This window comes from Oncorhynchus masou, chromosome 12, assembly GCF_036934945.1.
Source record: "Oncorhynchus masou masou isolate Uvic2021 chromosome 12, UVic_Omas_1.1, whole genome shotgun sequence".
Taxonomy (NCBI): domain Eukaryota; kingdom Metazoa; phylum Chordata; class Actinopteri; order Salmoniformes; family Salmonidae; genus Oncorhynchus; species Oncorhynchus masou.
This window is the reverse complement of record NC_088223.1, coordinates 17,780,840-17,793,639: the sequence shown is the minus strand read 5'-3', so window position 1 is coordinate 17,793,639 and position 12,800 is coordinate 17,780,840. Positions and strand designations below refer to the sequence as shown.

General features: G+C 46.3%; 1 protein-coding gene across 1 annotated transcript in view; it reads left to right on the top strand.

Annotated features, from left to right (window-relative positions):
- Nucleotides 1-11,803, top strand: part of LOC135549042 (potassium voltage-gated channel subfamily KQT member 4-like) — a 127,587-nt gene extending 115,784 nt beyond the window's left edge. Inside the window, exons 10-14 of the mRNA XM_064979111.1 lie at nucleotides 653-882; nucleotides 1,042-1,141; nucleotides 6,577-6,708; nucleotides 6,858-7,002; nucleotides 11,600-11,803. Of these exons, the coding sequence (XP_064835183.1) occupies nucleotides 653-882; nucleotides 1,042-1,141; nucleotides 6,577-6,708; nucleotides 6,858-7,002; nucleotides 11,600-11,803 (811 nt within the window). The remainder of the gene's footprint in view (nucleotides 1-652; nucleotides 883-1,041; nucleotides 1,142-6,576; nucleotides 6,709-6,857; nucleotides 7,003-11,599) is intronic.
- The last annotated feature ends 997 nt before the right edge of the window (nucleotides 11,804-12,800 follow it).

The window sequence follows — 12,800 nt, the reverse complement described above, 5'->3', positions numbered from 1 at the left end:
TCAACATCTTACTCTGTCCACATTCCCCTTCTAAGTCATCCTGAGCATTTCAGCTACGGCGTATGAAATACCGTTTCCCCTAATGCTTTTCCAGCTACTTAAATATTACATTTAAATGGCAGGCCAGCGCACAAACAAGGGTTATATCAGCGTAAACAGCATGTCTCTAATCGTTCTCTGGTGTGTGACGTTTGAAATGCTTTGTGACTTTGTAACATGTAAGTGGTCACCGAGTGTACGTCACAATTTGCTCCCTATTCCCTATATATACCTATACCCCCCCCCCCCCCCCCCCAGTCAGCCAGTCAGTAAATCAGCCAGACAGTCAGTCATGCCTGTGTGACATCTCCGTCTGAATGTCTGTCTCTCTGTTCTCTCTGTGCTTTGTTGGTCATTGAGTATTTTGTGTGTGACTGTTTTAATGGGAGTCAGTAGCTGCACACTATCTAGTGTACTGCTGTCTGTGCCTGCTAACTACCTGGGACTGCTTCTCTGCAGATTGGCTAAACTCAGTGTCTAAAACAACTGGATCGTCCACTGGACACTATGAACCTATAGTCAATGAGGAAAATCATACAACAGAACTCTAAGGTTGTCCTAAGTGGCAGATAAACATGTGGACACAAGTTAATTTCCTTTGTTGTTCCAGCAGCAGCAAAATGGGATTCCGGGACAGGATGCGGCTGAACAACTCCCGGTCGTCCCAGGCGAGCCGGAACAAGGCGTCCCCGCTGCCTCCCGGGACGAGTGTCCGCCAGTCGCCCAGCACGGACAATGTCCCAGAAGCCACCAGTCCCGGAAAGGTGCAGAAGAGCTGGAGCTTCAACGACCGCACGCGGTTCCGCACCTCCCTACGACTCAAACCCAGACCTCCTGCAGACGGTGGGAACTGGGACTTGACTCACTCACACAAACACACACTCTACATTTACATACACTTAAACAGTACATACTCACATACTGTCTCTCTCATGTATGTTATTGTACTCACTCACTCCCTCCCTCTCACCCTTAACTATATTGTTGCTGTCCTGTCTCCAGTGGAAGGAGTAGGGGAGGACAGTGTTGAAGACAAACCATATTGTGATGTTGCCATGGAGGAGGTGATCCCAGCAGTGAAGACCTTGATACGGGCTGTTAGGTGAGTCCTACAACTCCTCTCACAGCACCCCTACCTGTACCCACAGGGTACCTACTGGTCCACATCATGATGGAACCAGGTCACCTGTCTCCTCTGGTCCTATTGTCGCAATAGGCCCGAGTATTATATTTGGGCCTACAGTACTTCATGTTATGGTGGATGGAGTAAGATGAATGGTTGGCTTTTCCAGTGGACTCTGGCCATATGCAGTTTCAGCTGACGGTAGAGAAATGTCCTCTTTAGTGTGGAAACTGATCCTTCCTGCCGCAGGCCAGCTGCTTGGCTCTGACCTTGTTTCAGTCAGTCAGTCAGGGCCTGGAGGGCAGCTGACAGAGCCGTGATCATGGAGAGTATTGCAGAGCTCCATGTTAATGATACACTGTGTGTTTTAGCGATCACTCCCTGGCCCCCAAAAATAGACAAACATGACATCACTATACTAGTACATAGACCACCTTTCTATGCCCACAAGGGAACTTCCAATATTAGGAAAAACTAGCTACGATATAAGGAATGGAGAAATAATGGTGTGAAGGAACGAGAAAAATGCCTACCTGGCAAACCTGTGCACTAATTAACGGCTCCATGTGTTCAGGGGGGAAAAACACGACCCCTTGAGGTTTCTCTGTGCTTAACCATGTAAATATCCTGGAGGGATACCTTCATCGCTCTACACACGGACGCACGCACATGCAAAACTTATTCCACTGAGGGAGGCAGAAAAACACTACAATTGCCAGCAAACAACTGTCAGTGAGGCAGGTATGTTGGTCTGTGGATTGTATTGAACCACTACTGGCAGATCCCAAGGGTCAGCCATACAGACACACAGCATCTTTCATGTTGCATCAGACTGTGTGTGTTTCCATGTGTACACTATGCTATAGGTATGAGGGGTTATGTGAGTGCATGTGTTTAAATGAAAGGGTTAGTGGATTGGGTCTGGATTCATTTGAGTGTAGGCCCTATTAGCTACCATACTGAAATGTGAATATTCTTTGTCGACACTACATCACTGTAGAAACACTGGAATCTTATGTAATACTCCACACGTAAGATTGATGTCTTTTAAGAAACCGGTAGATATTAGCATCGGCTGTATTGCTGAGGCTTCACTATAGGAAGGCTAATGTAGTTAATCAGCCTGCCTACTTGCCAGTGTAAATGTGTGATGTTTGGGATATGCAGGGAAGGTGAGAGAGGAGGAGGAGAGAGATCTGCATACTTGTTGTAAGTACTCTACTCAAACTAATCAAGTTGTGCTAAAGCCACTAGTAGTCAACTTCTGTATTTCTGCACAGTTGTGAACATTTTATATTTTTGAAACTGTTTTATCCAGAGTTTGTAAAGTCAACCATTTGCCTATTGTTTGATCCTCCGTGTTAAGGGTTTTAAAGAAGTGATAGTTCCATTCCTCTGCTTTTAAAGTTAGAAGCTGTTGATTGAGCTCATGTAAGCAGGAGTTCCTCTTTTGGTGTTAAAGACAGCAGGTAGCCTAGCGGTTTGAGCATTGGCCCAGTAACTGAAATGTCGCTGGTTTGAACACCCGAAGAAGACTCTTGAGCCAACAAGCTGAAAAATCTGTCTATGTGCCCTTGAGCAAGGCACTTAAAACTCATTTGCTCCAATGGCGCTGTACTTACTATGGCTGACCCTATAAAACAACACAATTCACTGCACCTATCCTCCATCATAACCCACTTCACTGCTGTTGTCATGAGTCATTCATATAAAACCAAACCAAAAATGACCGAATGCTGACTTGAATATGTTTGTTCCAGAGCTCAATAACTTTTTGGTACCGATTCCCTACCAGAGCCCCTGAGTCTGTAACTAATGATTTAGTGCACCCAGCTATGCCCCTATACCAGGTAGCTGCAGTGGGAATACTTCAGGCAGCCAATGTATTAATACGATCATACCACTCGATGAAGAGAGAGACTCAGCGCTTTGAAGAACCCCTTAGAGGATGGAAATAAAATTGTATTTTTCTTTTTTCTTGTTCATTCCTTTCTACTTTTCCTTACTCTTTCTTTTACCCACACCTGAGACCCACCCGAACAGAAAAAATATGCATCTACCTGCAAAATAAAAAAAATACATCTTGCAAAAATATTTGTGAAAAACTCCGTAGTCATCAAGAGGAAAAGGAAGGAGGAAGGGTGCGCTGACGGCGTCTGTGGTACCAGCTGTCGACCACCACCCCTCTTTTTCTACTTTCTCTCCCTCCCGCAGAGCAGAAGTCATCAAGAGGAAAAGGAAGGAGGAAGGGTGCGCTGACGGCGTCTGTGGTACCAGCTGTCGACCACCACCCCTCTTTTTCTACTTTCTCTCCCTCCTGCAGAGCAGAAGAAAGAAGAGGGAAAGGAAGGAGGAAGGGTGCGCGGACGGCGTCTGTGGTACCAGCTGTCGACCACCACCCCTCTTTTTCTACTTTCTCTCCCTCCTGCAGAGCAGAAGAAAGAAGAGGGAAAGGAAGGAGGAAGGGTGCGCGGACGGCGTCTGTGGTACCAGCTGTCGACCACCACCCCTCTTTTTCTACTTTCTCTCCCTCCCGCAGAGCAGAAGTCATCAAGAGGAAAAGGAAGGAGGAAGGGTGCGCTGACGGCGTCTGTGGTACCAGCTGTCGACCACCACCCCTCTTTTCTACTTTCTCTCCCTCCTGCAGAGCAGAAGAAAGAAGAGGGAAAGGGGGATAAAGAGGAAACGTGTGTGTTTGCCATCAACACACTAGCGTTGCAGCACAGCGTTGCAGCACATAGGACTAAACTGCCATTGCACATGCCAGTTGTTCAGTTGCCAACAGTGGTTAACACGTTTCCACATTACCTTGTGTTCCATATCCCTGCTGTGATTGTGTGTGTCTGTTTCACCAAACACCACCACTACAAATGTAATGTCCTCCCCCTGACAGAACACACTGATATTAAAGAGGTCTTAGCCCATCTGTGTGTGAGAGATAGTGTTTCCTCATAAAACAGCCCCCCTCCCCACCTGCCTCGCCCTCCCTCCCCTCTGTGCCCACTCCGACTCATGGAGCAATCCATCACGGCTTTGTTTGACAGGTTAAGTGCGTATGTTTGGCTACGCTAACATTTGGTGTTTCCTGCATTCTGCCGAGCCAGCACCTCAGTGTTCGGGTGTCTGACTACTCTCCTATAGTGTGACAAGCAGCCAGAACTCTGCCCAGTATATGTTCAACACTCTACAGCCCCAACACACTCTTTACTTCTCTCTAGGAAAGGCCAACGATTGGTAGAGGGTAGATGTGAATATAATTAGCTCTGTACATTGGGAGTCAGAGCATCAGTCTCTGTAACTGTGGGGTCACACACACACACACACACACACACACACACACACACACACACACACACACACACACACACACACACACACACACACACACACACACACAGCTGTCTCGCTGAGAGGAGGTAGACGAGACACACTCAGGGGTCCACCTCGTGTGTGTGAGAGAGAGGTTGACTAAGCAGAGGGCCAGGGTGTGCAGAAAACTGAGTGTGTCCCTCTCTCCTTACACAGTGCACCGGAATAAGGGTGTCTATTAAAGATATGCACAGTGCCTTGGGAACGTATTCAGACCCCTTGACTTTTTCCAAATTGTATTAGGTTACAGCCTTATTTCTAAAATGGATTACATTTGTTTTAAAATTCTCAGCAATCTACATATAATACCCCATAATGACAAAGTGAAAACAGGTTTTTAGACATTTTTGCAAATGTATTAAAAATAAAAAACAGAAAACTTATTTACATAAGTATTCAGACCCTTTGCTATGAGACTTGAAATTGAGCTCAGGTGCATCCTGTTTCCATTGATTTGATCATCCTTAAGATGTTTCTACAACTTAATTGGAGTCCCACTGTGGTAAATTCAATTGATTTGGACATGATTTGGAAAGGCACACACCTGTCGATATAAGGTCCCACAGTTGACAGTGCACATCAGAGCAAAAACCAAGCCATTAGGTCAAAGGAATTGTCCGTAGAGCTCCGAGACAGGATTGTGTTGAGGCTCAGATCTGGGGAAAAGAACCAAAACATTTCTGAAGCATTGAAGGTCCATCATTCTTAAATGGAAGAAGTTTGGAACCATCAAGACCGGCTCGACTGAGCAATCAGGGGAGAAGGGCCGTGGCCAGGGAGGTGGCCAAGAACGCAATGGTCACTCTTACAGCGTTCCAGAGTTCCTCTGTGGAGATGGGAGAACCTTCCATAAGGACAACCATCTCTGCAGCACTCCATCAATCAGGCCTTTTATGGTGGAGTGGCCTGACGGATGCCACTCCTCAGTAAAAGGCACATGACAGCCCGCTTGGAGTTTGCCAAAATGCACCTAAAGACTCTCAGGCCATGAGAAACAAGATTCTCTGGTCTGATGAAACCAAGATTGAACTCTTTGGCCTGAATGCCAAGTATCATGTCTGGAGGAAACCTGGCAGCATCCCTACGGTGAAGCATGGTGGTGGCAGCATCATGCTGTGGGGATGTTTTCCAGCGGCAGAGACTGAGAGACTAGTCAGGTTCGAGGCAAAGATGAATGGAGCAATGTACAGAGAGATCCTTGATGAAAACCTGCTCCAGAGTGCTCAAGACCTCAGATTGGGGTGAAGGTTCACCTTCCAACAGGACAACGACCCTAAGCACACAGTCAAGACAACACAGGAGTGGCTTCGGGACAAGTCTCTGAATTTCCTTGAGTGGACCAGCCAGAGCCCAGACCCAATCGAACATCTCTGGAGAGACCTGAAAATAGCTGTGCAGCAATGCTCCCCATCCAACCTGACTGAGCTTGAGAGGATCTGCAGAGAAGAATGGGAGAAACTCCCCAAATACAAATATTCCAAGCTTTTAGCATCATGCCCAAGAAGACTCGATGCTGTTAACTGCTGCCAAAGGTCTGAATACTTACAGAAATGTGATATTTCAGTCTTGTATTTTTTAAAATAAATTAGCAAACATTTCTAAAAAATAGTTTTTGCTTCGTCATTGAGGTATTGTGTGTAGATTGATAAGAAAAATATATATTTGATCAATTTTAGGATAAGGCTGTAACGTAACAAAATGTGAAGAAAGTGAAGGGGTCTGAATACTTTCCGAAGTCACTGTATACAGTCAGTGTTCTATACATGGCTCTACATATGTCATTGGTAATACAGAACCAATGCCATTGTCAAAGTCCACAACAAAGGGGAATCCCTGCCGTCCTCCAGTGGATTCCTTTAATGAGGCCTTTAAGGTCACTTTGGCTGCAAATCCCACTTAATCACACCTACGTAGTGGCATTGATGACGTGCATGACTTGTTTCATGGTTTAACACTTTTGCAGTATTCACTGGTTTTATTCTGCAGTGTGAAGCACCCACAGGCAACACATTCTAGTAGATATCTACTTATGTGTGTGTGTGTAGGATTCTGAAGTTCCTGGTGGCCAAGCGGAAGTTTAAGGAGACTCTGCGTCCATACGACGTGAAGGACGTCATAGAGCAGTACTCTGCTGGACACCTGGACATGCTGGGAAGGATCAAGAGTCTACAAACCAGGTACACACACACACACACACACACACCCTACAACAGTTGGAGACACAGTGGATTTGTTCCACACACACTCTATCAACAGTAGTAACCATAACACCACTAAATGAACCATTTTGATAATGATTGTTGTGTGTTGTCCTGGTCCTCCCCAGAGTGGATCACATAGTAGGTCGTGGATCGTCCTACCAGCCAGATAATAAGAAGGTGAGGAGTGAGAAGGGAGAGAAGACCCCTCCAGAACTAGACCTTATGGACGAGCTCAGTATGATGGGACGTGTCATCAAGGTGGAGAAACAGGTACAGAGCTCCAGTACAGTAGGTTGATCATCATGTTAACGCACGGCCACGGCCACCACTTTGAGACAGGAAAAACCCTGATCAGCAATGCGTGGCTCCTCTGATTAGGCTAATATTCCATGTACACTGAGCAAAAATAGAAACGCAACATTTAAAGTGCTGGTCCCATGTTTCATGAGCTGAAATAAAAGATTCCAGAAATGTTCCATACGCACAAAAAGTTATTTCACTCAAATTCTTTTGCCACACATTTGTTTACATCCCTGTTCATGAGCATTCCAAATCAAATCAAAGTTTAATTGTCACGTGCGCTGAATACAACAGGTGTAGGTAGACCTTACAGTGAAATGCTTACTTACAGGTTCTAACCGGAGACACCTGAAACCCCACCTCTTCAAGGAATACCTAGGATAGGATAAGTAATCCTTCTCACCCCCCCCCTTAATGACTTAGATGCACTATTGTAAAGTGGCTGTTCCACTGGATGTCAGAAGGTGAATTCACCAATTTGTAAGTCGCTCTGGATAAGAGCGTCTGCTAAATGACTTAAATGTAAATGTAAATGTAACCAAAAGTGCAAAAAAGGTATTAGGTGAACAATAGGTAGGTAAAGAAATAAAACAACAGTAAAAAGACAGGCGGGGGGGGCGGGAACAAAATGCAAATAGTCCGGGTAGCCATTTGACTACCTGTTCAGGAGTCTTATGGCTTGGGGGTAAAAACTGTTGAGAAGCCTTTTTGTCCTAGACTTGGCACTCCGGTACCGCTTGCCATGCGGTAGTAGAAAGAACAGTCTATGACTGGGGTGGCTGGGGTCTTTGACAATTTTTAGGGCCTTCCTCTGACACCGCCTGGTGTAGAGGTCCTGGATGGCAGGCAGCTTAGCCCCAGTGATGTACTGGGCCGTTCGCACTACCCTCTGTAGTGCCTTGAGGTCAGAGGCCGAGCAATTGCCGTACCAGGCAGTGATGCAACCAGTCAGGATGCTCTCCATGTTGCAACTGTAGAACCTTTTGAGGATCTCAGGACCCATGCCAAATTTTTGTTAGTTTCCTGAGGGGGAATAGGCATTATCGTCCCCTCTTCGCGACTGTCTTGGTGTGTTTGGACCATTCTAGTTTGTTGTTGATGTGGACACCAAGGAACTTGAAGCTCTCAACCTGCTCCACTACAGCCCTGTCGATGAGAATGGGGGCATGCTCGGTCCTCCTTTTCCTGTAGTCCACAATCTCCTTAACCTATTCCTCAACGTAACCAAGACTGTTATTCTGGCATCACCCGGCCAGGTCTCTGACTTCCTCCCTATAGGCTGTCTCGTCTTTGTCGGTGATCAGGCCTACCACTGTTGTGTCGTCTGCAAACTTAATGATGGTGTTGCATGCCTGGCCATGCAGTCGTGGGTGAACAGGGAGTACAGGTGTGGACTGAGCACGCACCCCTGGGGAGCTCCAGTGTTGAGGATTAGCATGGCAGATGTGTTGCTACCTACCCCCACCACCTGGGGGTGGCCCATAAGGAAGTCCAATATCCAGTTGCAGAGGGAGGTGTTTAGTCCCAGGATCCTGAGCTTAGTGATGAGCTTTGAGCGTACTATGGTGTTGAACGCTGAGCTGTAGTCAATGAATATCATTTTCACATAAGCGTTCATTTTGTCCAGGTGGGAAAGTGCAGTGTGGAGTGCAATTGAGATTGCATCATCTGTGGATCTGTTTGGGCGGTATGCAAATTGGAGTGGGTCTAGTGTTTCTGGGATAATGGTGTTGATGTGAGCCATTACCAACCTTTCAAAGCACTTCATGGCTACGGACGTGAGTGCTATGGGTCTATAGTCATTTAGGCAGGTTACCTTTGTGTTCTTGGGCACAGGGACTATGGTGGTCTGCTTGAAACATGTTGGTATTACAGATGTAATCAGGGACATGTTAAAAATGACAGTGAAGACACCTGCCAGTTGGTCAGCACATGCCCGGAGCACACGTCCTGGTAATACGTCTGGCCCCGCAGCCTTGTATGTTGACCTGTTTAAAGGTCTTACTCACGTTGGCTACGGAGAGCATGATCACACAGTCGTCCGGAACAGCTGATGCAAGCGAGCATAGAAGTGATTTAGCTCGTCTGGTAGGCTCATGTCACTGGGCAGCTCACAGCTGTGCTTCCCTTTGTAGTCTGTAATAGTTTGCAAACCCTGCCACATCCGACGAGCGTCAGAGCCGGTGTAGTATGATTCGATCTTAGCCCTGTATTGACACTTTGCCTGTTTGATGGTTCGTCGCAGGGCATAGCGGGATTTCTTGTAAGCTTCCGGGTTAGAGTCCCGCACCTTGAAAGAGGCAGCTCTACCCTTTAGCTCAGTGTGAATGTTGCCTGTAATCCATAGCTTCGGGTTGGGGTATGTTACTGTGGGGATTACGTCCTCGATGCACTTATTGATAAAGCCAGTGACTGATGTGGTGTATTCCTCAATGCCATCGGAAGAATCCCAGAACATGTTCCTGTCTGTGATAGCAAAATAGTCCTGTAGTTTAGCATCTGCTTCATCTGACCACTTTTTTTATAGACCGAGTCACTGGTGCTTCCTGTTTTAATTTTTGCTTGTAAGTAGGAATCAGGATGATCGAGTCGTGGTCGGATGAGGGAGAGCATTGTCCGCGTCTCTGTGTGTGGGGTAAAGGTGATCTAGAATTGTTTTCCTTCTGGCTGCACATTTAACATGTTGATAGAAATTAGGTAGAGCTGATTTAAGTTTCCCTGAATTAAAGTCTCCGGCCACTAGGAGCGCCGCCTCTGGGTGAGTGGTTTCCTGTTTGTTTATTTCCTTATACAGCTCACTGAGTGTGGTCTTAGTGCCAGCATATGTCTGTGGTGGTAAATAAACAGCCACGAAAAGTATAGCTGAAAGCTCCCTAGGCAAGTAGTGTGGCCTGCAATTTATCACCATACTCTACTTCAGACGAGCAAAATCTAGAGAATTCCTTAGATTTCATGCACCAGCTGTTTACAAATATGCACAGACCCCCCCCCCCCCCTCGTCTTACCAGAATGTGCTGTTCTATCTTGCAAGTGCAGCGTGTATCCCGCTAGCTGAATATCCATCTCGTCATTCAGCCACGATTCCGTGAAACATAGGATATTACAGTTTTTGATGTCCCGTTGGTAGGATATTCGTGATCATACCTCGTCTAGTTAATTGTCCAATGATTGCACATTGGTGAGTAGTATTGACGGTAACGGCAGCTTGCTCACTCGCGTTTTTCGGGTCCTGACCAGGCATCCAGCTCTTTGTCCTCTGTACCTGCGTCGCTTCCTCTTGCAAATAACGGGGATGTCGGCCCTGTGGGGTGTTTGGAGGATGTCTTGTGCGTCTTGTATGTTGAAGAAAAAATCTTTGTCTAATCCGAGGTGAGTGATCACTGTCCTGATATACAGAAGCTCTTTGTCTAATCTGAGGTGAGTGATCGCTGTCCTGATATCCAGAAGCTCTGTGTCTAATCCGAGGTGAGTGATCGCTGTCCTGATATCCAGAAGCTCTTTGTCTAATCTGAGGTGAGTGATCGCTGTCCTGATATCCAGAAGCTCTTTGTCTAATCTGAGGTGAGTGATCGCTGTCCTGATATCCAGAAGCTCTTTGTCTAATCCGAGGTGAGTGATCACTGTCCTGATACCCAGAAGCTCTTTGTCTAATCTGAGGTGAGTGATCGCTGTCCTGATATCCAGAAGCTCTTTTTTGTGCCGTAAGATACAGTTGCAGAATCATTTTGTACAAAATAAGTGACATTTTATCCTTTGTCAAGATATTCAATCCACCTGAAAGGTGTGGCATAGCAAGACGCTGATTAAACAGCATGATCATTACACAGGTGTGCTGGGGACAATAAAAGGCCACTCTAAAATGTCCCGTTTTGTCACACAACACAATGCCACAGATGTCTCAAGTTTTGAGAGTATGCAATTAGCATGTTGACTGCAGGAATCTCCACCAGAGCTGTTGCTAGAGAATTGAATGTTCATTTCTCGACCATAAGCCACCTCCAACATCGTTTTAAAGAATTTAGCAGAACGTCCAACCGGCCTCAGAACCGCAGACCACGCAGCCCAGGACCTCCACGTCCGGGTTTTTCACTTACAGGATCGTCAGGGGAGGGGGGTGCTGAGGAGTATTTCTGTTTGGAATAAAGCCCTTTTGTGGGGAAAAACGCATTCTGATTGGCTTGGCCTGGCTCACAAGTGGGTGCTGTTCCAGGCCCACCCATGGCTGCGCCCCTGTCCAGTCATGTGAAATCCATAGATCAGAACCTAATTTATTTATTTAATTGACCGATTTCCTTATATGAGCTGTAACTCAGCAAAATCTTTGAAATTGTTGCATGTTGCGTTTATATTTTTGTTCAGTATAATATAGGGGTGAGTGCATGATTTCTCAATTTATGCTTGTATTTGTCTAATGATATTGGGTTAGTAGTACTACTAACTGCCATTTAACTTTGCAATTTATAATGAAATACCCAGTAAAAAATACTACCATAATCATTGCTCATTAATAATGTCATAAATAGATTTTAGTGCACAAAATAATTAGTGTGTGTTAATCTCTGTACAGGTGCAGTCGATAGAGAACAAGCTGGACCTCCTCCTTAACTTCTACACACAGTGTCTGAAGAAAGGCTCCTCCAACTTCACCTTGTCCTCCCTGTTAGAACCAGATCTGATGTCAGACTACCACAGCCCCACAGACCATCGTGACCTTTTCCCCTCCGCCAACACACTCAACATCTCCCACTCAGAGTCCAGCAACATAAAGTGACTGGTATTGTACTCACTGACTGAGGCTGGGGCGGAGTCTGGGAATGAACTGGGTCCACCGCTAGACCCTCACCATAATGGCCCTGAGATGTCATGTCACAATACTGGACTGTAGCAGCACCCCTGGAGCAACCCACTATGCCCATAGCTGCTCTTCCCACTAATCACCAAACCAATTTGATTCCTAACTTTGGAGGTCTGACTCCTTTAGGAATTCACAGTCCACACCTTAGGACCCACACTTTTTACCATTGACTGACCCTCATCTTTAATAATTTCTCCCTCCACATACACTACATGGCCAAAAGTATGTGGTCAACCCTTCAAATTAGTGGATTCGGCTATTTCAGCCACACCCATTGCTGACAGGTGTATAAAATCGAGCACAAAGCCATGCAATCTCCATAGACAAACATTGGCAGTAGAATGACTTGGCACCATCATAGGATGCCGTGGCACCATCATAGGATGCCACCAAGTCAGTTTGTCATATTTCTGCCATGCTAGAGGTGCCCTGGTCAACTGTAAGTGCTGTTATTGTGAAGTGGAAACGTCTAGGAGCAACAACGGCTCAGCCCCGAGGTGGTAGGCCACACAAGCCCACAGAACAGGACTGCCAAGTGCTAAAGCGTGTAGCATGTAAAAATCGTCTGTCCTCGGTTGCAACACTCACTACCAAGTTCCAAACTGCCTCTGGAAGCATTACCAGCACAAGGACTGTTCGTCGGGAGCTTAATGAAATGGGTTTCCGTGGCCGAGCAGCTGCATACAAGCCTAAGATCACAATGCGAGATGCCAAGCGTCGGCTGGAGTAGTGTAAAGCTCGCCACCATTGAAGCAGTGGAAATGCGTTCTCTGGAGTGATGAATCACACTGTGCATTCTGGCGATGACAGGAGATCGCTACCTGCCCGAATGCATAATGACCTGGGGCTGTTTTTCATGGTTCAGGTTAGGCCCCTTAGTTCCAGTGAAGGGGCATCTTAACGCTACAGCATA